This window comes from Eucyclogobius newberryi, unplaced genomic scaffold (assembly GCF_026437365.1).
Source record: "Eucyclogobius newberryi isolate DKJ021-1_F unplaced genomic scaffold, fEucNew1.0.hap1 SCAF_10, whole genome shotgun sequence".
NCBI classification, from domain to species: domain Eukaryota; kingdom Metazoa; phylum Chordata; class Actinopteri; order Gobiiformes; family Gobiidae; genus Eucyclogobius; species Eucyclogobius newberryi.
In genome coordinates this window covers 21,339,605-21,365,142 of record NW_027315724.1, presented here as the reverse complement: position 1 = coordinate 21,365,142, position 25,538 = coordinate 21,339,605, and the positions used below count along the sequence as shown (strand labels likewise).

At 40.2% G+C, this 25,538-nt stretch overlaps 1 protein-coding gene across 1 annotated transcript in view; it reads left to right on the top strand.

Annotated features, from left to right (window-relative positions):
- The first annotated feature begins 6,599 nt into the window (after positions 1-6,599).
- The window catches only part of LOC140369491 (cGMP-inhibited 3',5'-cyclic phosphodiesterase 3A-like), a 38,422-nt gene continuing 19,483 nt past the window's right edge, over positions 6,600-25,538 (top strand). Inside the window, exon 1 of the mRNA XM_072456855.1 lies at positions 6,600-7,514. Coding sequence (XP_072312956.1) covers positions 6,600-7,514 — 915 coding nt within the window. The remainder of the gene's footprint in view (positions 7,515-25,538) is intronic.

Here is a 25,538-nt window from a genome sequence, read left to right as displayed (position 1 = left end):
CTAAAACCTCTGTTTTGCAGAGATTGGGATGTGTTCTATAACCTATTTTCTAACTCATTTCTACCACTTTATTTCATTAAGCTTTTGTCTGATTAGATTACTAGATATTGCTGGTCCCGCTGCTTCCTTTTTTGTCACATTTAATCATACATTTTGTGGAAAAGCATACACATAAGTTGGTAGTTCATATTCTGCTCTCCTCAATTCAAATTGAATTGTTTCTTGAGCAAGTCACTTCACGGATGATAGAGTGAACATACCATTTCAAACTGTCCTACATTTTATATTCTACATTAAAAGATAATGTACTCTATGTTTACTGATGTTCATACTTTTATACAATATCACATTCTCTTTCTTCCACACGAGCTCACAAGCCAGAGCATTTCCTCCCCAAGCCCAGATAAATGATGTGGGTTGAACATTTTGCCGGATCAACGTCACACTAGAAGACCTCAAGGGGACACTGTAGTCACCGATGTGCAGGATGTGGGCGAACACAAGCGAGGCTGAGGGTAGCGAGGTGTGACAGAGGTCAGTGCGGGGGTCAGGGGTTTAGGCTTTCCCTGCGGATCTGCTCTGGGACGGTTCACAGGGGGACAGTATGTGCTTCTGTCACATACGGGGCGATCAGGGTTCTACCAGGAGGAACACGTAGCACTGCACATTGTCCCCTCACATGGAAATACATCAGAAATATACAGAACTATATTCTGCGTGTATCATTTTACACCGGGCGGCTGATCTCCAGAGCAAATACATTTTACGGTGCATTGTTGACTTGTTAATGCACATGAACATTTTACACAAAGCAATCGACTTAATGTTGTCATATTTTAGCAGCGAAACCTTTCCTCGTTCTCCACTGAAAAGACAAATATTATGCATGCATTTAGTCTAAGTTTGTTTTTATTTCTTCTTAGTAACTCCTTATTTGTATGCATGCCTTATTTTACCTTTGCTATTATTATTCATCGTTTCCTGCTGCACCATATTCCTGTTCGTGAGTATTGTTTACTGACAATGGCAATAAACTTATTTCTGATTCTGATTCTTTATTGGTATTGTAATATATATGCACAATGGTGGGAAAGTGAAGGCCATGGAGTGAGTCAGCTCGGGTTTTGGGGAGGAATGGTGAGTTTAATCTTGCTTTTCACATATGAAGAGACTCTTTACTAGTCCTGGCATTGTTATTGCACTTTGGCTTGGTCAGATCACAGAGATCTGAGCGGTCATGCCACGGGCTTTTGCTAAATTAGTCGATGTACAGATTCAAAGATTACATTCAAAGTTTTATGTTATGCTGTATTTTTTACCAAAGAATGTTACTTCAACAAAAAAATATGAACTGGTTTGATGTATAAATTATAAGCAAAGAAAATAACAATTTCCTGAAAATAACAATCACTTGCGGTGAAAAACAGAAGAAAAGATGAAAAATACACTCACATTGTAAATTGCAAACAAGTATAAACAGGCCATTAGCATAAGGTTCAAAAGCAAACAGGCACTTGGCGGATGGGACAATTGTCTAGAGGCTACAAGAGCCTTTCTCTGTCTCCATTTGCACAAAAACACATACACACTATTGTCTCGTTCAAATGATCCATATTTGTGAGTTTGTTTGTTTGTTTACATCACTTAAAGATGATTCACACAAATGCAAAGTCTTCATTTCCATGATAATGTAAAAATAGTTGCAGCCAAAACCATATTTTGATATTGTTTTTTTGATGTCTTATTAGCAAAAAGGAATACATTGGTAAAAATACACACCACTTGACAATACACATTTAAATTTGTGATTTTTATTGAAAATTAGAGTAGAATCATTTGAATTAGTAAAGTACTGATTATACATTTTTACATTCAATAGAGAAGAATAAATATATATAAATAAATACATAAGAAGTTCACATTAAAGGTGCACTATGTAACATTTCACCACTTCGTCTCCATGGAGATGTTATTGCTTTGCCTGGCATTTGCCACGATAGGGCATTAAACTGATCTTGAATTCATTTATTAACCTCTATTTAACCAGGTATAAGATCGAGACCTCTTTTACAAGCGTGATCTCACCCTATACCTTGGCCTAATGGCATTACTGCTTGTCTCCATGGAAATAGCTACGTTTAATGCCATGCTGTGGGACATATAGATGACAGATGCTCTTACTGTGCTCTCTGCGAGTCCATCTTTACAACAACATCGCGCTAAAACCATCAGTATTCTCATCTTGTCACAACAGAAGGCCTCAAGACCGTTAAATATTCATAGCCCATTCCTCCTGCTCTACATCACTTCCTGGTATTTTCGTAAGATCAGCTCATTTCACATCTCGTGCCCCACAGCGCTCGCACGGTCAACACAGGTTAGCCCGTCTGTTTGGTCAGCTTAGGTTGGCTTTGTGGAGCGCACGGACCTCGACGCGTGCCTTATCCCTGCAGACTGCCGGAGAGGGTCAGTCTGGGTGGGACGTGTGCGAAAAATGCACGGGACGCGATAGGTTCAAGTAGCCGGGAACAGGACCAGCACACTGCGTGACTCGTGAATGCAAATAAAGAGGAATGAAGGGTTAAAGCTCGTCACCCGTCTCCAGTACACGTGCGTTGACATTTACCTGTACACCTGCAAGACTTTGAAATTTGAAATCGTCTGCAATACTTTTGACTATTGGAATCTCATGCCTCTATCACAGGCCTGGTAAGTGTGTATTTTTTCATGGATTCCTGAAGGGTTAGCAGACGTCTTATCGCTGCCCTGACGTAAGACTATCCGACTGCCCAGTAAATACACGCATATAGGCAGAGTGCAATAATAAGCCAGGCGCCTAACCCAGCAGCAAAGGCACTTTTTATTTTCTTCTTATCCCCCTTACTTGCGTCATGAACATTTGATTTTCAGTGAAGCTTTATAGTAAAACAGAATATGAATCTGTTTTCCACTGAATGAAAATACGAATAGAGTTGTATTCTGAAACATTCTCACTCAAACAAACTTTCCTTCAAGATTGCTGGTGCCCCCATTTCACACACATGGCCGTCAGTTGTCCCTGGCAGCTTTACCATTGGCGTCTGATGTTGCTTCTATTTGTGTGTCAAGGCAAGATGACTGAATGACTCACATGTGCGATTACAAAAAAGGTAATGACAATACCCATACTTTCAATGTCTGTGTGTTTATGTTTAAATGCTACTGCAGTGGTAGAAAAATTATATGGTATATGGCTTCTAAAATTAACGTGGAACCATGTGATTCCTGTGTCATTGGAGCAGCGTGGCAGTATTGCTGAACGAGCTCGTAGAGTTTACCAGCACATTGTGGGGAGGGTGCAAGGGAAAGTCCAGAATCCTCCTCTCCAATACCACAGTGAGCCCAGCTCCTTTTCTTGATGATCTATTAGTGTCCTCCGCTCAGACTGCTACCCAGCAGACCACAGTGTACATGATGGCACTGGCCCCATAGCTTTATAGAACATCCTAATCACTGTCCTCCAGATGTCAAAGGACCTCGGCCCCCTCAGAAAGTAGAGATGGCCTTTCCTGTTGACGGTGTCAATGTTCTTACCCCAGTCCAGTTTTTTCCAAATACACTGTCAAGTTCTTGTAGCACTGTACCACAGCAGCTTTAGTCCACCACCAGTTCCGTTGTTTTCGTCACGTTGAGCTGAAGGTGGCTCTTCTTGCTCCAGGTGACTGTTATCTACAGTCCTGTACTGCCTCTTGTTGAAGCCCACCACTGCAGTCATCAGAGAACTTCTGAGTTTCAGAGAACTTCTGAGGACTTAATGCAGTAGTGGAAGTTGGAGGTGTTGTAGGGGGTGAAGAGGAAAGGAGAGAGGATTGTCCCCTGTGGCAGCCTGGTGTTGCTGTCAGACACACAGCTCAGTAGCCACATATACAGTGGACAATAGAGGGACATCTACCTGCATCACTGCAGCTTCTCAGTCAGCAGAGCCTGGTGTTGAACACACTGGAGAAGTCAAAGAAGATGATTGTCAGAGTGTCGGCTGGCTTGTCCAGTTGTGTACTGAAGTCCACTCCCAAGTGGGGCTAGTATGCAAACTGGAGAGGGTCCTTTAGATATTGCACCATGGACCATAGATGCTCCAGAACGGGTCCCTCCAGAGTCTTCATGATGTGTCTTCCACACCAGCCCCTAATTCTAAGTCCTCCATACTCCACGGATGTAGCAATACTCCTAGAATAGTTGGAATTAATCGAGTTGACAAATATTGCATTGAAGCTATACGGGCAAATCATTATATACATGTATGTGCAAAGTATGTCGGTGTAATCCCTCATTCGTCCAGGCGTGTTCCATAGTAGAAAAAGCTTCAGTTGTAGTCATCTGGACTCAGTTAGAAAAAATAGACGTTTCGACTCTCATCCAAGAGTCATTCTCAATATACCCCAGAGCCCACCAGCTCAGAGGGCAAGAAGAAAGAGGAAAAACATGTCCGAAATGCCCTCTCAGCCTGTGGTTACCCCGCTTGGGCTCTCAACAGAGTGAAGAGAACCAAGAAGCAGGACAAAAGGGAAACTGAACAGAGAAGGAAGGGTGTTTCTATCCCTTATGTGTCTGGCCTGTCGGAAAAACTGCAGAGAATTTTTAGACAATACGAAGTCCCTGTTTATTTTAAACCAGGAAACACTTTAAGACAAAAACTGGTTCACCCTAAGGACAAGTTGCTGACTCAAAAACAGAGCAATGTAGTTTATTCGATCCAATGCAGTGAAGAAAGCTGTAAAGAACGGTACATAGGTGAGATTAAACAGCCTCTACACAAGAGACTCTATCAGCACAGAAGAAATACAAGTTCAGGACCTCCATCTTGAAGCCTCTAATCACTCGTTTGAAGACGGTGAGGTGAAGGTTTTAAGCAGGGAGAAAAGATGGTTTGAAAGAGGAGTGAAGGAAGCTATTTTTGTTAAAAAAGAAAGACCTTCTTTAAACAGAAACGGAGGACTAAGATTCAATCTTCCTGTAGTGTACAATGGGATCCTGAACCCCTGGAGAGGTAGAGGACCAGTACCAGGACATTTAGATGTTAATCAGGTCCTCAGGGTGGGTGAGCCAGGGTCTCACAAAGACAAAGGGGAGACTAATAGCCCATTGAAGGGTTGAATAGGCTCGGTAGATACCAAGAGGGTAAGTTTCTGTTGTAACAAACAACTCTTTCCTTTTCAGGAAGGCTCCTCCCAATGGGCTGGACTTACCACAGAATAGTATAAATATCGGAGTTCTCGACCTAAATTCTGTTATTGACAATGACTCTTGGATGAGAGTCGAAACGTCTATTTTTTCTAACTGAGTCCAGATGACTACAACTGAAGCTTTTTCTACTATGTATGTGCAAAGTTAATTTGGTATCTTCAATCTCCTGATATTTGTTTAGTGGCTCAGACTTTGTCACATTTTTTAACCACGTTCACGAAAGCTGTCGTATTTATTCTCTAATGTGTTCTTTGCATGTATCCAAACCATTAGTGAATGTTCCCATCTCTGAGCAGTAAGCAGAAGTTCATGTGTCACTATGAATATATTGCATAAAACATGTATAGGAGCATTTGTGTAAACAGTGTACAGTGATAACTTGACAGAAGGAACACAATGTTGGCAGGTTCACGGCCCTTATAATGATAGATAATAGTGTTACAACACTTCAGGTACAGTTGGAAGGCCGGATGTTCTTCTGAATGTCGCCATGAAACGTGATTTACAACAAAAGTGTTCATTTGGGGCTTTGCAACACTGTAGTACGTCTGAAAGTTGAATGTAGGTTTACAGCCACTTTGTACTCTGCCCTCCTCCTAACCCTGCTGATGGAAAATGCCCAATGGCTCTCTGTGATGGGATGAGTAAAACATCAGATTTATTTTCTGATTGCACTTGACTGATTGTCCTGAGCCCCTGTTGTGTAACTCAACTGCAAAACCATTTGTGCTCTGGACTACCTCCAGCAACTCAAAAGAGGAAGCTCATAATGTCATCTTTCAAATGGACCGCATTGGTTTATAATGTAAGGTGTGTCTGTTTTTGTTTTAGTTTTATAAAGCAAATGTATTACAATGATTTGAGTGATGGGATTTCATAGTAGAATTTAGGCCAAACTGATGAAAGCTGCAAACCTGTGGGCAGTGTGTTTGTACCCTGCAGCAAAACATGATGGGATCATTCATATTCTATTGATTTTGCCTTTCATAAATAATACAAACGTCCTGTCAAGAGGTGAATATTAGTTAAAACATTTGTTTATCTGCTGTTGGTCTGTTCAGTGTTACAGGAAGGACCATGACACGGTCATTGAAACATCAGTGCATCCAAATAATGAACCTGGCTCCCATTCAGAAAGATGGAGCTGACGCGTGACAGGGGCCAGTGTCCAGCGGGAGGGAGGGGACAGGAGCGCGCGTGAGGTTAGGACTCAGGCTCTGGGCTTGAACATTATGACAGCTCAAAGTTCACGCCACAAAACTTGAAGAAAAGTTGCTACACCAAACTTTTTCCAGCTTTATTCTACGCGTGATGAGTTTGTGTGAGTGTTCATCCTTTGCATAGGTCCAAGGCGCACTCTGCTCTATAACACCGCCATGGCCTTAGAGCCGGACGGGGACAGAAGGAGTCCACCTCATGAAAGACCCCCACGGGCGGCGCGCGCGGGCTTCGTGCGGACGCGTGTGACGCCGCTGCACCGGGACGCGCGCGGCCGGCCGTGGCTCACACTGGCCGTGACATGGACTCGCTGGGGAGTGTCGCCTGCGCTCTGCGTTGCCTCCGCGCTTCTGGCTCTGCTGCTCACATTGGTCGACTGGGACGCAGACAACAGCAGCAGCAGCAGCAGCAGCAGCAGCAGCAACGGAAATAGCAGCGGCTCCAACTCTGGTGCTCAGTCGGCGGCGGGCTGTGCGGCGGAGGTGCTGGTGACTGCGTGCGTCCTGCTCTCCCCTCTCCTCACTCTCGCATGTGCCTTCTTCTGGGCCGGACTGTATCTGCTGCGCTGCGGGGTTCTGCTCCGTTCCGCCCTGTTCCTCCTCGCGCTGTGTCACTTGGGCGAAGCTGCCGCACAGTCACTGCTGCGCGGTGCAGAGGAGCAGCTGCTGTCCCCCCCCGCCACCCTGGTGGTCCTCGGCTGCCTGGGCAGCGGGGCTCTGCTGGTCGTACGCCTGGGCCAGGGAGTGTCCCTCCTCGTCTTCATCAGCGTCATCCGGGCCGTCTCTGTGGTGTCTCTGAGCGGGGTGCGGGCCAGCTGGAGACCCTACCTGGCCTATCTGCTGGGGCTGCTGGGGGTTCTGCTTGCGCGGTATGCTGACCGGCTCCTGCCGGCCTCAGGGACCAGCGGGACGGGGTGCTGTGGCTCTGTGACCGAGGCGAAGGAGGAGGACATCCCTGTCTTCAAACGGAGACGGAGGTCCAGCTCCATAGCGGCCTCGGAGATGATCGCTCACAGTCAGAGCAACAGCAAGTCCCACCGCAGGACTTCGCTGCCCTGCATTCCACGGGACCAGGTAAGACCCGTCCTGTGCGGGACATCTGCGCTGCTCTTTTGTCCTTGTGTCCAACATTCTCCTCAGTGTCACCCATCTACTTACTTGATGGCATTTAGCAGCCCCTTTCTCTCATCACAGTGGATCACAATGGATTACCGTCCGTAACGAGCTTTATTATGGTTGAAACCATTTTAAGTAGGCCAGCGTTGCAAGTCACATTAATCAGTCTAATGTTTCTGGATTTAGTCTGTTTCATATTTAAGTTGTACACATGAGAGTGATGTGTATTTGGTCCTCACATCTATGGTCCTCTTGATGCACTTATGCCGAGGTGCTCCGTGCGTGAGAGGACATACGGGGGGTCACTCCATGTTTAAAGCCTTTGCTTGTCCCGCGCGCACAGAGCTGTGGGGCAGAGCTCTCACCAAATTATAGCCTACAAAACTTCACTTAAGGTATTATTTCAGAAATCATTCATGCGACCCGCAGACATCATGAGCCTGCTGCTTTTCACTGTCATACATCCCAAAGCCACAGTCCCATGTGTGTGACGGGCCTATTAGAGTTATTACAACTCAAGCAGAGTAACTATAGTCTCTGGTTGGCAAATAACTATATTTTGATAAAGTCTCAATGCTTAAACATGAGCACCAGCTGGTTTGTGCCTTCTAGTGAAAAAAAGAGACATAAATTACTGATAACATTTCAACAGTGCTAGCATTGGTGAGACTGAAGCAGACATTGCCTCCTTCTTTACTTCACATAGAGAAGAATACAAATTACACTGACTGGAAACATTAATGACACAAACCTTATTTAAATCCCTCTGAAAGCAGGTGTAGTCTAACCTTCTGTATCTTATTGTAGGTGCTAAGCAGAAATATATCTTATGTTTTCCAAGCCATATGACACAGGCCTTTTATTGGACTAGGTTTTATAGTGGTATAAAAATATATATTATATTGTAATAAAAATAAGCTATAAGTGCCTCATCAACATAATACATTTAAAATTGTATGTTTATTCATAAATATTCCCATATATTTTTGTCTATCTGGATTTTGTCAGCCACATTTTTCCTATTTATTTGAATTTTTACATTTTTACTTCATCACAGTGGCAAAATGACAACTGTAATTTGAAATACACTGCTCACACGTTTGATATGTTGCTTGCATCTGTTTTAGCAATTATTTAGAAGTAACCATAACCATGCTAGACGGTACATATACTTCTACTTTGGCGATATTGTTCTATACTCAGCCCCAGTGGAGCAATGTGAGCGGGAGAAGGCCTTTGCTGCATTTTGGGTCACACTCAATTCTTTACAGCCATAAATAGCACAGGAAAGCAACAATATTTCAGAGCATAGTTACAGCATGTCATGACTTGAACTTGCGCAGATGCATTCTTGCAGCTCAGATATACGCGGACTCTCACACAACGTAGAGGTCGTATTTTTTAATAGGCGTTTGTACAACATCATCCTCGTATTGCGTTATGTGTCAGCGAGCAGGGCACAATCCTACAGGAGGGATAAAGTCAGATCTATTTGAGGAAGGAAGGCCCATATTCTCTCATTGACGCACATGCAGTTCCATTGAGACGCTCGCGAGCTCGTCTGGTGGCCTCAGCTATCTCGCGCGCAGGCTGTTGAAGCTTATTTTAACCTTCAAGAGATAAGTGGCTGGTTTGTTTGATATATGCAGCTCACAATATGATGAAGCTTTTGTCACATTGCCATACCTAAAGAGGACATATTTTGCAAAAAAATCAACTTTAATGAGGTTTAATCCATCTCATAACAGTGTTTCTTCATCATTGTTGTACTCAAAGTTGTGTTGATTCATGTATGTTTGAGTACTTCTGTATTTTCCTGCAACTGCGGCGCGAGTGCTCAGAAAATTCTTGTTTTCACTTATCCCCTATCCCCGCCCACATCCATGTTCTTACTTACTTTCTTACTTTTCAAAAATAAAAACATGTGAATGACATTCGAATGCTTGTTTTGCAGTTTTGAACAGGAAGTCACATGCTTACCGGGCTGTTAAAGGTCAATATTGGGGTTTACGATGATTAAAATGTGAAGTGATGATGTACTTACAGTGTGTTATAGTTCAGTACTGTAGTATCTGGAAAGTATCTGGAAAGTATCTGGGAAAAAGCTATACATTATCTTTAAAAATAGTTTGTTTAGTACATTAAAGGTGCACTATGCAACTTTTCGGTGTGGGGTCTGTCACTTGTCTCCATGGAGATGTCTTTGCTTCATCTGGAATAGGGTTATCACAAAACAAAAATATTTAACACGATCGAACTTGATGTTTGATACTGATTTTGATCCCACAATGGTAATACAGAAAAAAAAAAAATACAAAATGATAATGGTTTCTTTTCGGACTATAAGTCGCACCAGCCAAAAAAAATGCATAATAGAGAAGAAAAAAACATATATAAGTCGAATTGTTTTGCGGAAAATTTTCACTAAATCACAAAATCCATTGAATTCTTCTTCCTCTGTGTCACTTCTAAACAACTCCTCAAACTCCAGAGGTAGAGGAAGAGCAGATTCTTCTTCTGCGTCGCTTAGAGCCTAGAGCGCCCTCTTGTGGTAGCCAGTGTGAAAATAATGAATAATATCACATACAAGTCTCTTTAGAGTATAAGTCGCACCCCGGCCAAAACTAGGAAAAAAGGTGTGACTTATTGTCCAAAAAATACGGTAGTTCTGATGAAGCCCAAGATCCTTCGAAAACTGTTCAGTAAAGGTCAAATTGTGGACTGTTTATAGTATTTTGTATTATTTTTTCGCATTAATACTTGCTCAAATATGTATCTAGTTTTCATTCTAGTTTTGTATGAATTAATATCTGATTTTCGATCCTTTTAAAACCCTTGTCTAGAACGTTACAAAGTATGGCAGTAAACTTCTCCGTGAAGACAAGTAGACGATGCTATCAGGCCATGTCACACGCCAGATCCGTGGGGAGGCGAGCCCGCTTACAATAGAATGCCTGTTTTTCAGGATTTGTTTGCACATGGAAGACTTCTGTAAATAAATGCTTGACGTTTGATACTGTACTGTTGGAGATTCTAGGCAAAACCAAGCAAAAAAAAAGTAGAAAATTGACATAGTGTACCCTTAATATTATGTACTTTTACACATTTCTTCCACCTCGGATCACAGTTGGACGATCGGGTTGTTTACATGAGCGAGGCCTCTGCAGACAGCTCAGTGGAAACACAAGACTCTTCATAATGTTGTATACAAAGCCCGTTGCACTCAGCCAGGACAAACCCACTCACTGCAGAGATGCTGGTCTGGAGCTTCTTCTTCTTCAATTTTATCACATTTCAGTTGGCTTGACGACCATAATATTGTCCGACTATCATCGAGCTACTCCACGAGATTTACATTTTTCGCCCACCCCTATTGTTCTAAACTAAATCTTCATAAATTCAGAAATCCAATTACAATCCCAAAATCTATTTCAACAGTAAGAATTAATACCGTATTTTCCGGACTATAAGTCGCATTGGGGTATAAGTCGCACCAGCCAAAAAATGCATAATAGAGAAGAAAAAAACACATATAAGTTGCACTGGAGCATGAAATGCGGTTGTAAGTATGAAAATTACTAATAATATCACGTATAAGTCGCTCCAGAGTTTAATTATATAAGTATAAATATAAGTCGCACCCCGGTCAAAACTATGAAAAAAGTTGCAACTTATAGTCCGGAAAATACGATATATGCCATTATATTATCTAATCTGTTGTGTTGTCCTTCCAGCCTATGAAAAAAGTCACGCTGTTCAGTCGGTATTCATAACTTCCTGGAATATTCCTCAATGTGTTGGTTTTTTTCTGAACGTGTTTTTTCATTGACAGAAATATCAAAGCTTTGACAGCCAACGATGAGCTTCAGGCGGCGACAATAAACAATCAAAAATCCATTAGGACTGAAAGTGTGAGACTGAGCGAAAACAAAAGCTCGAGCCTTGTGTGTGTGTGTGTGTGTGCGTGTGTGTGTGTGTCTGTGTGTGTGTGTCTGTGTGTGTGTGTCTGTGTGTGTGTGTCTGTGTGTGTGTCTGTGTGTGTGTCTGTGTGTGTGTGTCTGTGTGTGTGTGTCTGTGTGTGTGTGTGTGTGTCTGTGTGTGTGTGTCTGTGTGTGTGTCTGTGTGTGTGTGTGTGTGTGTCTGTGTGTGTGTGTGTGTGTGTGTCTGTGTGTGTGTGTCTGTGTGTGTGTGTGTGTGTGTCTGTGTGTGTGTGTCTGTGTGTGTGTGTGTGTGTGTGTCTGTGTGTCTGTGAGAGAGACGGGGGGGCCGAGTCGGGGGGGGGCGCGATCTGCTGCCAAGTACTGCACAAGTGTTGATGGTGAGAGGACAACTATCCGCTCTGCCGTCCCTCACAACACACCAGCTCAGATCACAAGGTTCATAAGAGCGACACAATCTCCATGTTCGGAGGCGATCGTGCACACCGCAACTTGGCAATATTAGACATAATTTACGCCGATGCGCTGAGTTAAATGTTCATACGGGTTTTACTTCCATTGATTGACTTCCAATGAGCTTGAAGTACGCTTTGTAAACCTTTGTATGTTTTTGAGTACAGTCTGTTTGAGGTTTTTTGATCAATAGAACTGTAGGATTTTCAAACAGCGAACAATTGGTGGGAGGTAATGAAGTAAAGTACATTTTTACGGTGGATACTTTTTACCGTATTTTCTGGACTATAAGTGGCACCGGAGTATAAGTCGCACCAGCCCAAAAAATGCATAATTGAGAAGAAAAAATCATATATAAGTTGCACTGGAGTATAAGTATAAGTATATAAGTATAAAATAATATAAGTATAAGTTGCACATTGGCCAAAACTATGAAAAAAGGTGTAACTGAAAGTGTGAAAATAATAATAAATAACAAATAATATCACATATAAGTCGCTCCGGAGTATAAGTATATAAGTATAAAATAAAGTATAAGTTGCACCCGGGCCAAAACTATGAAAAAAGGTGCCACTTATAGACCGGAAAATACGGTACTTTGACTTCACTACATCTGAGAGCAGGAATCTGAACTTTCTATTTGAACTGGGCTGAAAAGCAGAAAGTACTTAAGGGATTGATCACATTCATGCTGCCTAAAAGGTTTGAGCAAACAAATATACACATAAAATTCACAAGGAAATATCAAGATTTCTTTGTTGACCAAAATTTGGCAGAAATCTTCTCTATCAAAATCACCAAATTTAATGCTCGAAAAGATCTTGAAACAGTTCTTTTTACTTTTCAAGGATCAAATGAACACTTCAATTACTTCAACGTGATACTTTAACATTTACTTGAGTATTATTTTGCTCCTGTATTTGTACTTTTACTTAAGTAACAAAATTGAGTACTGAACATAGTTAATAAAAAGTTAAAAGTAAATAAAATAAATCACTTTTTTTTTAGAGCAAGCTCACAATTTTATCACGAGTATCTTTTGTGTCTAAGATGTAAGTAAAGCCATGTGCTGTGTTTGCTGCGTCGCACTTCACTATGATTGGTTGAATCCCGCTGTCATTCACTCAAAGCCTGATAGAGGCGGGCCAATACAGTAAGAGTGGGCGGGGAAAAGTGTCACCAAAATAACAGGCCCTCGGATCCAATTTATTCTGGCGAAAACGTTTAAAATCAATCAAATGTTTTATAATTCGACGCAGATAGCTCATTGGTGTTGTTTTTCAATACCGTATTTTCTGTACTATAAGTCACACTTATATTTATACTTATATACTTACACTCCGGAGTGACTTATATGTGATATTATTTGTTATTTTCACACTTGCAACCACATTTCATACTCCAGTGCAACTTATACATGTTATTTTCTTCTCTATTATGCATTTTTTGGCTGGTGCGACTTATACTCCAGTGCGACTTATAGTCCGGAAAATACGGTACACTCGGACTGAAACGTTAAAAAATAAAAAGAAGCTTGCTTTTAGCCGTAGCCGTAAGCACGTTTCATCATCAGTTTAAAAACCAACATACTAAAAGCTAAACATATATTTTTGTGTAATGTATAATGTGTCGCTGGTGTAAATGGACAGGAGGCAAGGTGAGAAGAGCCGACCCCAAAAGTGTGCGCTCTGAGGAAAGCATCCGCAGAGAGGCCGGCGCTGCAGTAATTTTAACCTGGCCTGGCCGCTAAGCCTACATACACACATGCACAGTGGCTGCCCGGCCGCCTGTCCAGGTGAGGTTTGGTGGCTTTGGACAAGGAATGCCTTGTTACACAGCTCAATGGTGTGTTTTAGTTCCAAAATATAGAAGGGATCGGAGGAGGGGGACGGGGGGGACGACATGTACAGGGGGTATGGGAGAGAGGTACGGTCACATATCACTCTGGATTACAGCACACACCGAACCGTAAGCAGCTGTTTTCCACTCTAATCTGCTGTGCATGTCTGTCACACGTTGAGATTTGAGTAACTGCGATGTCTTGAAGTGGTTGTATATGTTGTATGTCAGATGTTGAGTGTTTGGTGAAATGGTGACTCTAAACTGCCTCTTTGCTGCAATAACTGAAATTCTGAAATGGTTGATTAAATTTGGATCCGTGTTTCCAGCTAATAATGCAAAAGTTGTGCTACAAATAGAGGTGGGTGTTGTTGAAATATAGATAATAGCCTGAAGGTTGTTTTGAAGATGTGTCAAATTTAAATATCGAGTACATTGTTTATAATCAAAAGTATCAATTGTGTATAATATGGTGATATTTCTGCACGTTTATGATACATGTATTTCACATTAAACCTCAACTTATACATTCAAATACATGTTTTAACAAATTTCTGTTGGATTGACGTAATATTGCTTGTGATACCAAGGATACTGCCCCAAAAAATATTGATATTATAATTATTAAATGGAGCTATTGTTTCCATGTATGTAACGACCTTGGCAAACAACCACATTGATTGTTTGGTATTGTCCACTGATCAATAACATATTATTGCAAAACAGAAGGAACTCATTTAAATGACTCTTATGATACCGTATTTTCCGGACTATAAGTCGCGCCAGCCAAAAAATGCATAACAAAGAAGAAAAAAACATATATAAGTCGCACTGGAGTATAATATCACATTTTTAGGGACATTTATTTGATAAAATCCAAGACGAAGAACAGACATTTAATCTTTAAATGCAGTTTAAAATAATAACAGATGAGAGAACATGGTGAATAGGTGTACGTATGCTAACGCTAACACCTTCAGCTACATGAGGCACAGACAGAACTGTGGTAAGTGTCTGGTATGTTAACGTAACATATTAACAGTTATTCAGATAACTATAGCATAAAGAACATGCTAACAAGTTTACCAAAGCATCAGTTTTACCCCAAATCACTAAATCCACTGAATTCTTCTTCCTCTGTGTCACTTCTAAACAACTCCACAAACTCCAGAGGTAGAGGAAGTGCAGATTCTTCTTCTGCGTCGCTTAGAGCCTAGAGCCAGTGTGAAAATAATGAATAATATCACATATAAGTCGTTCTGAATCTGGAGTATAAGTTGCACCCCGGCCAAAACGATGAAAAAAGGTCCGACTTATAGATCGGAAAATATGGTAATTTGCAAGATGAATCGCAATCGAATCAAACCCAATCCAACCCAATTTGAATGGACGTAATAGCAAATCGCAAATGCTGCAAATGTTGAAGTACAACACAAAGAACTAAAGAACTTCTTTCCTTCTGTCTTTTGGGAGTGAAGTCACATGTCCTTGACCAGGTGTGAGTGCACGCTGTTCCTCGTGGTTTGTGCTCAGTCAACAGTCTGCAGTCGGCCTGTTTGTCTTGGACGTCTCTGACCGCCTGTTGATTACCCAATCACATCATCAGGCCTGTAATTGCATCACATACATCTGGTAGTGTTTTTCCCTTCCATTATCCTCCACGACACAAAGCGACTTATCGGCGTACGGACGCATACACTCGCCGCAGGTCAAAGCCGATGTCTGTGTGCGTTACGTTTTCACATTTTAGTGCGTTCTCTAAGTCTTCTCAAAGCACCTGTTCGTTTTACTTGCACGGAACTGGAGACAAACTACATTTACATCGCATTTAAGTTTGAAATCGTCCACTAAAAGTACCGTTTGGACTATCGTCTACACGTTTGACCAGCAACAGGAAGCAGGAAATCTATCATTACTCTCGAACCTAATTTATGTGTCATTCGATATCGATATCGTGGTGTAGAACTCCGCTAACTCCAAACTTTTATAGCATCATACGTTTGTGAGTGGTTTAGTTTCGTGTGTAAATGTGTGCATAGCTCTTGTATCTTTAAAAGGTTTCGAAATTTTCCCGCGACGTAGTTAGCTTTCGAATGCCGTCCCACATCGTCCCGGCGACTTGGTTTTCCGTCGGCGTCTTTAGCCCACTCCGGCCAGGGTGTTTTTGTCTGCCTTGTCTCGCTGCGTTCTCATGCACTTCACCCCATTCCCTCTCCGTCCAACTTACAGAGGACAAATGCCAAAGGCGCTCGCATTGTGTCCTCAGCTGCCATCACTCACCGTTATGTAAGACACGGCTCAAGTGTGTGCCGCTGTTTCATGACTGGTCTTGAATCCTGATACCCTTTTACTTTGGGTTGATGACGACAATGATAGTTTGGAATGAACCGGTTGGGACGTCTTATCGTAGAAGAGTATTTATTGAATTCAAACTAAATTGCAGTATTGAAATGAGTGCAAAATCATATCTGTTTAACTGTATATGATGGGGAATTACGGTTGTGCAGATGCAACTGTATTTCAATCATTTTTTTAAACTCATTTGTCTTCCTCAAAGTGCAGCGGGAGGCAATCTTAGACAATACCATATTTTCCTGAGTATAAGTCGACCACCAGCCAAAAAATGCACAGAAAAATAAAAAAACATATATAAGTCGCACTGGAGTATGAAATGCAGTTGCAAGTGTGAAAATGAGAAATAATATCACATATAAGTCGCTCCAGAGTATAAGTATATAAATATAAATGTAAGTATAAGTCGCACCCCGGCCAAAACTATGAAAAAAGGTGTGATTATAGTCCAGAAAATACGGTAGCTAATTGCATTCGAACACTGTCTTATTGCTTTATGATAACTGTCGCAGTTATGACGGTTAAAAATGTGTTTTTCATTGTTGAGTAATACATCATTGCATTATTTATATACATGGACGCTATACACGCTAAATTTCCTCCCTTGAAACTCGCTCTTCACATAATTGTTCCAACATTTTATCAATATCAAAAGAAATTCAGGCATGAAAATACTCGGGACGTGTCAAAGGGTTTGTGAAAGCTGTACTGGAGCTAATTTACCCACCCGGATACATTTAGTGCTAAAATAATGATGATAATAGTCTGAGCTCATACCAACGTCCCAGAACACACCGTTATAGGCTGAGAATAGTGACTGAAGATGAATAAATGCAATAAAGTACAACATTTAGGGCGTATTTAGCCAAAAAACCCATAGGTGCTGAAAGTTTAATGAGTTGACAGCCAATGAAGCTACATTTCAGTTGTCAATATGCTTTAAAAAATAACACTTCAAAGGTATCTCCTGATAAGATTAAAGAATAAATCCAAAATACCCTTTTAATGCGTATGTGCCCATGTCAGGCTTTTGATGTCAAGTGTCTAATGGGACATCCTTCACGTGGCGCTTTGAGTTTATTCCAGGTCAATGTTGGAGAATTCTGCGATAATTGGATTCATTCTAAAAATGGCAGCGTGATTTCTCTGAGCATCGGAAAAGGAGGGAGCACTTGTTTTTTTTATTCCAACTTTTGCATATCAGGATCTGGCCCTGGGCTGAAACGTGTACACTTTGGAATCGTAAACATTGTAAACATCACCAATACGCGGTAACGTACGCTGCGGATACGTGCGCCGCAGATACAGTTGGGATCGATGCAGAACGCACTGAGACTCATTCAGTATTCAGTATTCCGCCGCCCCGCTCCCATTCAGCTCGTATCTGTCCAATCCCATTCACTGCGGTTCTGTGAATAAACCCTTATTAGATTGAGCTGTTCTGGTGCGGTCTATCGCCTGGAGACACGACTATACTGAGAACCCTTCTTCTGTCTTCGTGTTGTTTTCCCCCTCACCAGGACCTGGATGTTTACAGTGCACTATAGCAGGAACATGTACTACCTCGATTAAATGATTAGGGATTTTTTTGGAGTGAGTATTCGTGGGTGTACGTGTACTAGTGGGAATGGCACCAACACTGAAGTATACATAGATAAACAATCATAAAAAGCGATTTCCTGTGTGGTTTGCTCGTGGCCAGATGCCTGACATCTATAAATAACCCGCCTATTTGTTGGGACTAGCGCTGGATGTCGCAAATACAATATACAAATAGTGTTGTGTGAATACTTTAAGAACGTGAGGTCATGCGCAAAAGGCTGAGGGACAGTCAAATATGTCAACTTTGGCTATTTTCTTAAGGATGTTGTAGGATGGATTCTAATCTCTGGGTGGTCAGTCTGGGGAGTCAGACTTCCTTGTACTGAGTCATATGAAAGGCAAATTGGTGATTGCATTGATTCCCTCTACACAGCTCACGTATTGGCCGATGCAGAAGGTCTAAGGACCCAAGTGGAGACATGTAGCGCCTGCAAGATGTCTCGTAAACAATCTGACAACTATATACTGAAGTGAAGAAGGTGGTTTCTTTCAGATTCAAATATTTAAAGAAACAGAATTATGTTAATCCTTATCCACAAATCTGTGTTTGTGAACTTCATAAATGTCTCCACTTCATAATAGTGAATAAAAGACCTTTGCTGAAGCTATTTGTTCTGCCATAGAAGACATTGAACTTTCTGTGAGCTTTCCATGTTCATACCTATAGAGAGACTGTTTATTTAAAAGAATAAACATAAAACACAGAACGGAACATGACCAGAGAGCAAAAGTTTAAAAATACAATTAGACATCAACTAGACATCCAAGAAACATAATCATTGTTTAAAATAAAGGTCCCATTTGGTCCAAAGTCTATCAAATTTGTCAATTTCAAAATAATGTCTGAATATCCTTTTTTTTCCCACTCGTCTGATGTGTGTTGCTATGTCAGTCCAGTCTTTGATTGTTGGTGTGGTTTGCATCAGCCATTTCTTTGTGATTTCCTGCTGCCAAAAGTGCATTCAAAAGGTATCCATCCATTGTGTCCATGGCAGAAGTTTGAGGCCCAAGTGCGCACCTTTTTTCATAGTTTTGGCTGGGGTGCGACTTATACTCTGGAGCGACTTATATGTGATATTATTTGTTATTTTCACACTGGCAACCACAAGAGAGCGCTCTAGGCTCTAAGCGATGCAGAAGAAGAATCTGCACTTCCTCTACCTCTGGAGTTTGTGGAGTTGTTTAGAAGTGACACAGAGGAAGAAGAATTCAATGGATTTAGTGATTTCGGGTAATACTGATGCTTTGGTAAACTTGTTAGCATGTTCTTTATGCTATAGTTATCTGAATAACTGTTAATATGTTACGTTAACATACCAGACACTTACCACAGTTCTGTCTGTGCCTCATGTAGCTGAAGGTGTTAGCGTTAGCATACGTACACCTATTCACCATGTTCTCTCATCTGTTATTATTTTAAACTGCTTTTCAAGATTAAATGTCTGTTTTTGGTCTTAAATTTTATCAAATACATTTTCCCAAAAATGCGACTTATACTCCAGTGCGACTTATATATGTTTTTTCTTCCCAATTATGCATTTTTTTAATCAAATTTACTGAGATGATAAAAACAGTGCAGTGCCTTTTTAACACGTGATATGGAGATATTGGCCTGCCCTCCACCACAATAGGCTATGGGCAGTGCTAATGTCATGACATACTAAAAACACCTATTAGCTGCCAATGCTAATCAGACTTTTGCTTTCTACATTTCCCCCCAAATGCTTTATGCTTGTAATGCTGAGGAAATATCTTGACACTATTTTCAGCAGAAGCCCAAAAAATGATGTAAGTCCTTATTCGTGAAGCTTAAATGGAAACGCGGTGTCTGGATACGTACGCCACAGGCCCCATGAGAGCGCTGCAGGCCCAGATGTAGCACCGCGCTGGAGAGTTTGTGACTATGACCGCATGTCCCACTCACAGATAATGTAAGCCGAGATATGACACGGTGGCATCAGCTAATGTGGCTAACAGTGCTCCACTTAGGCTCGTTCAAAATGGGAGGCGCTACGGAGAACAAAGGTTATAGGAAAGAATCGTCTCAATGTGTACTGTGTAATTAAGTTAGCTTTTTAACAGTAAAATTCAAGAAAAAAATAGTTTCAATGTGAATTTCTGTCATTGCATTTCTGGAAAACCATTAGGGCCATATTATGATTTTTTTTGGTGACGCAAATGTTTAGCTTTCTGGTGGAATAATATATTTGGCAATTATTATTTTGTACACAAAGAGCTTTACAGAACAAGGAAGAGGCATTCAAATCACATCACAATACAAATGAATAGAAATATAATTCATCATTTGAAAATACAAAATCATTTCAGTCACGTACAGACAATTTTGAGCCTGGATTTGAACATATTCAGAGTAAAGAAAGGCCGATTCCACCACGTTTAGCCCTATTAAGATAACTATTTTTAATGTGAGATCTTGAGCAACCTGCTTATGTCAATGTTCTCGCAGATCATATGTTCACAGTTCAGTTTAGCCAAGGATCCAACAGTTGCACAATGACATAATGCACTACCTATTTCATATCCATTACTAAAGATTATACTATTATATCCAATGTAGCCACGTGTGTACTTCTGTCCGTACTGTGTAGTTCTGCTCAGCTATGCAGTCTGTTTTCTCTTATTTATAGCTACTATAAACAAGTCATTTTGTGTGACTGCTGGGAACGCTGTGATGTCAGGATCCTTTTAACGTCTCGTCATGATAGTAACACTGACTGTGATTTGACTTTTAGCTCAACTCTGCGTCTGCGCGGGTTCCTCGCCAAACCTCCCGACAAAACAAAGTGGCTTTAAGTTTTTAGGACTTCGCTCTTAGGAAACTTGGCTCCGGATTGATGTCAGTTACATCATCAAAAACATAATTGATTCTATGTATTCTCTGGGTTGCTGAGCCCTGAAACATCTCTACAAACCACGCCAGGAAACAACGACCGATTGATGCAAGTACAACTCGTGTGTTCTGGTTTGTCGCTGCAAAACGTATTCTAGTCAAATTGAAACCACAATATGAATAGTCGTCATTACAGATGGAATATCAGTTATCGTTATCAGTTATCGGAAGTTATATTTGGTATACACAGTGGTATACACACACGCGATATGTTATTTACCTCACTATGTCTCATGCTGAGTTCGTCCTCAGCATCTGATCTGACAGACTCATGAGTAAAAATGCATGAACCTGACAACCCACATTTAAATTAAACCTGAGATATAACTGTGATAACATATCTTATCATATTATCTTTATTTTGTGTAATTGGTCATGTTTTGTGGGTTGTCAGGTGCATGCACAGGGCCACAGAAATACAAAAAGTACAAATAGGGGGCCAATTAGACTAAAAATACGTCTGTGTGTTTACCAGAAATTGTTTTATTTCCCACATAAATACATTGTGTTTCTATTTTGACAAAAGTGGAAATTTAATTTGTGAACGTTACTAAAACTCAACATATATTTGTGTTCTTATTATTGGTAAAGTAATAAATAATTGGCAAATATCAGTTATAAGCCAACATTAATATAACATATCTGAATTTCTATTATTTCATTGTTTTCCCCCCAAAATGATTAAACTCTTATTACCGTATTTTCTGGACTATAAGTCGCACTGGAGTATAAGTTGCACCAGCCAAAAAATGCATAATAGAGAAGAAAAAAAAAACATATATAAGTCGCACTGGAGTGTGAAATGCGATTGCAAGTGTGAAAATAACAAATAATATCACATATAAGTCGCTCCGGAGTATAACTATAACTAAATAAGTATAAATATAAGTATAAGTTGCACCCCGGCCAAAACTATGAAAACAGATGCAACTTATAGTCCGGAAAATACGGGTATATCTGTCTCTTTCCATCTGGCAACAGTACTTTTTTTGTTCTATGACGTTTTGGTAATTGTTGGATATGATGGTTACGTTACACTGATATAGCTCCAGACGCGTGCACGGCGTGGTCATTAGCTCCGTGAGAACATGGCGGCGCCTGACGATGATCCGGGCGTGTCCGCGGGTGAGTCACGGTCCCTCTCCACTGCCCCACACACACAGCACAGGCCACTCTTCCAAATCCTTCTGGCAGCCTGGCTCTGTGGAGCGGCCAAAACGGTGATTCTGAGGGTCAGGCTGAATGCGCAGCTTGTGTACAAAACATTAGGTCTGCTCGTTCTTCACAGAATCCACTGTTTTTGGCTTTTCTTTAGAATGAAAGACAATAGCAAGCTTCAGGATTGGTTTGACCACATGTGAATAAAGAGAGAATAACAGACACGATGATGATGTCCAAGTTATTAGAAGTTTGAAGTGGGCAATATATCGAAATTTAAATACTGTGACTGTTGTTTTGAAGTTATACGAAATGTTAGTGTTGTTTTGAACTGAATATGAGGAAAAATGCTAATATAAAAAGATCTGGATACAATTTTTTCAATATTGAGTTGTAAACTTTCAAAATAAGACCTAATCAATACTAAAACCAGAATTTAAAAAATATATTAATTCGAACAAGTATCAATACTCAAAGAAACACATAAACAGGACAAAATGTGATATTTCTTGAACAGTTGACATAGAGTTTGAAATGACATTATACATTTTATTTTTATTTTTATTTTGGATCCTGTGTGCCTTAACTTTCTTTTTCTTTTCTTTTTTATACATTTCATTTTCCAATTTTACGCAGTTTGTTTCTCTCTGGTCTTGTCATGTTTGTTTTTGTTGTTTTAATTTTTTGTATTTTGAAAAAAAAAAAAAAAAACTCTTTAAAAAAAACCAAACAAAAAAAAAAAAACAAGAAAGGAATCAGTAGATAAAATGAAATCAAGGTGATATTTGTTTTTTCCGATAATAAAACTTCAAATTATATGATTAAAGACATGTTTTACCATATTTCTGTTGGATTGAACATTGTTAGACTTTCGCTATTGGGATTGGCGATTTTTGTCAATATCGCCCCGTCAGAAATACTGTCGATCATTTCTGCCATTGTGAGTCTTCTGAATAGACTTTCAAGTTGTTGGTGAAAGAAAAAAGTTCATTGCCATTGTCAGTGAACACAAAAAATAAAATGACAAACTATGAGCTTCGGCAATAAGGAGTCACTTATGTTATACTTCTACTAAATACTTTGACTGACAATACAAACACAATGTACAGTTTAGTCAGATATCGTACAAAAACTAGCTCTGCTCCTACAGCTCGTCTGTGATGGTTCCATTCCAAGTGTTTTGACATTCAAAGCTCCTTAGGTCATTGACATCATATTCTTACTGGAACAAAGCCAATTTGGATTATACGCGCTACTTTAGATACAAGGCAGGGTCAGAACAAGTGTGAATGTCGGATGTTTTGCCTTTGTTTTTGGTGAAAATGATCTGATGCCCTATAATCGCGTGCGTACGGAGCATTATGTAAATGAAATGATAAAATGGTGCTTCAGGCCTTTTTGTGCCTTATAAATCAATCCACTTCACATGAGTAGTAAATTAGTAAAACATGTTTGGACCATATCACAACAACATATAGATTAAGACATATTTACTACCGTATTTTCTGGACTATAAGTTGCACTGGAGTATACGTTTTTTTTAGTTTTTTTAGAAAATAAAAAAACATATAATGTAAGTTGCGCTGCAGTATGAAATGCGGTTGCAAGTGTGAAAATAACAAATAATATCACATATAAGTTGCTCTGGAGTAAAAGTATAAGTTTCACCCCGGCCAAAACTATGAAAAAAGGTGCGACGTATAGTCCGGAAAATACGGTAGATGAGATTTGATGATGGGATGAAGAAAGCTGATGCACGAGACATCATCTGAAGTTTTCTGGATAAGATAAGACTCAGAATTCATAGTAAAACCAGACTTTTGTTGCAATTGGTAACTATAATTGGCGCTGATATTTTATTCTGATTAGTCTGTGTGTGTCTCCATGTTTTTCTTCACCTCAGTGCATCAAATTATTAGCATTTTTAACCAGATTAATGAGTCAAAATGGAAATATAAATGCAATTACGATCAAATGTGACTGTACATTCAAAAAGTTAAAAGTTATATTTTATTCCAGAAAAATGTGTGTTTTGCTGTGAATTTCGAAATCTAAAAAAAAAAGGTATCGGCAAATATCGGTTCCCGGCCGCAGTAGCAAGCAAATATCAGTATCGGGTTGAAAAAAAAATCAAACAGAACTGAGATGATTAAGTGAACACCACACATTGCCTTGCACAACATTGGCCCTGGTGACTGTCCATGTAAACATAAAGGGCTCCCCCTGCTGGTGGCTCTGCAGTACATTATTACGCTCTGTTCTCAAAAGCAATTTTCAGCCTGAATGATGTGGCTGTCAAACATTAGGTCTCTCTGAAGTGCTGTTATGTTTCCTCAGGAGGAGTCTATTTGAGACGTAATGGACAACAGAGCACACGGGCTGTATCAAAGAAGGAGCGCGTGCTTGGCTATAAAAGGCCTCATTGGTTTACAATTAGCTCCTGATAAGTAGGGCGGCGCAATTAATCAAATTTTAATCAAGATCGAGATTCAATCGAGTCTAATTGTCTATGATGAGCTTGGGTCCACTATATTTAATCAAGGTAATCCTCTGTCAGTAAAAGCGTGTGGTTTGGCGCTGAAAACAGATTTTGGAGGAAAATATGAGATTTTTCTTTTGGCAGTCTGTGTTATTTATGTTCTAATATTGAAAACGATTTTATTTGTTTTTAATGTGTCAAAAATAGAATCGAGTCGGACCTCAAGATTGATCAATACAAAGAAAAAGATTAAATTAAATCAAATCATGATTTTGTTTTGGTCATGTCAGCGTTTTTTTATGCTTTTTGTGGTTTTATTTATAATTTAAACAGTTTTTCAAGTGTCACACCAAGTAAATAGTTTACATGTGTCAATAATAAAAGGACATAAATAAATAACAATACAAAAATTATGATTTAAAAAAAAATACAAGAGAAATCCGTACATTTCTAAGGTTACATTTTTGTTACTGGCTCATTTGCAATTTGTGATTTAATAGTTTTTTTTTTTTTAAACTTTTGCAGTACAATTTTATTTTGCTTATTTATTTAGCTTTAAAAAATATGGGGACAGAAAAAACTTGTATTTTATTGATTTACTTATGGAATATTTTGCCATTATGAGGATCACATTAATGAATTTTATTTTACTTTGGCCTTTGAACCTATTGGGACCAGTGTGCCAGACTACATAATTAGGACATTTATGTGTTTACATGTTTCCTCTCTGTGTCTTGTTTCTGTTTGGGTTGGTTTTTGCATGTGCGTTATATTAAAAAAAAGGTGAAAATCATTGTCATTTACTTGTCATGTACATTCTTTTGTTCCAACCATTCGCGTCCAAAAAACCTCAGAGAAAGGTACATTCAGTTACACTTTCACGCAGTAATTATGCTGTAATTGTAATGAAGTGATCCATCAGCCTCTTTGCCTCCCTCGTGCATCAGTAAAAACATGAATGTGCTGTATTAGGCAGATTATCTCGCCTGTCAATCACAACACAGTCAGCCCAGTCCATGACAGTCGCTCTGTCAGCTCGTCTTATTTATGACATCAGCCGACTCACTGTGACAGCGCTGGCAGCACGCAGCCACACACGGGGCACGGGCCAATCACAGTCACCGATACATGACATCGTTCCATCTCATATGGCCGCGCAATATCAACGTTAAGGTTTGATTTTATACGGTCTAGAATCTGTGTCGTGATCTCAGACGGTGGGCGGGGACTGTAGAACTCTGTGGACGGTT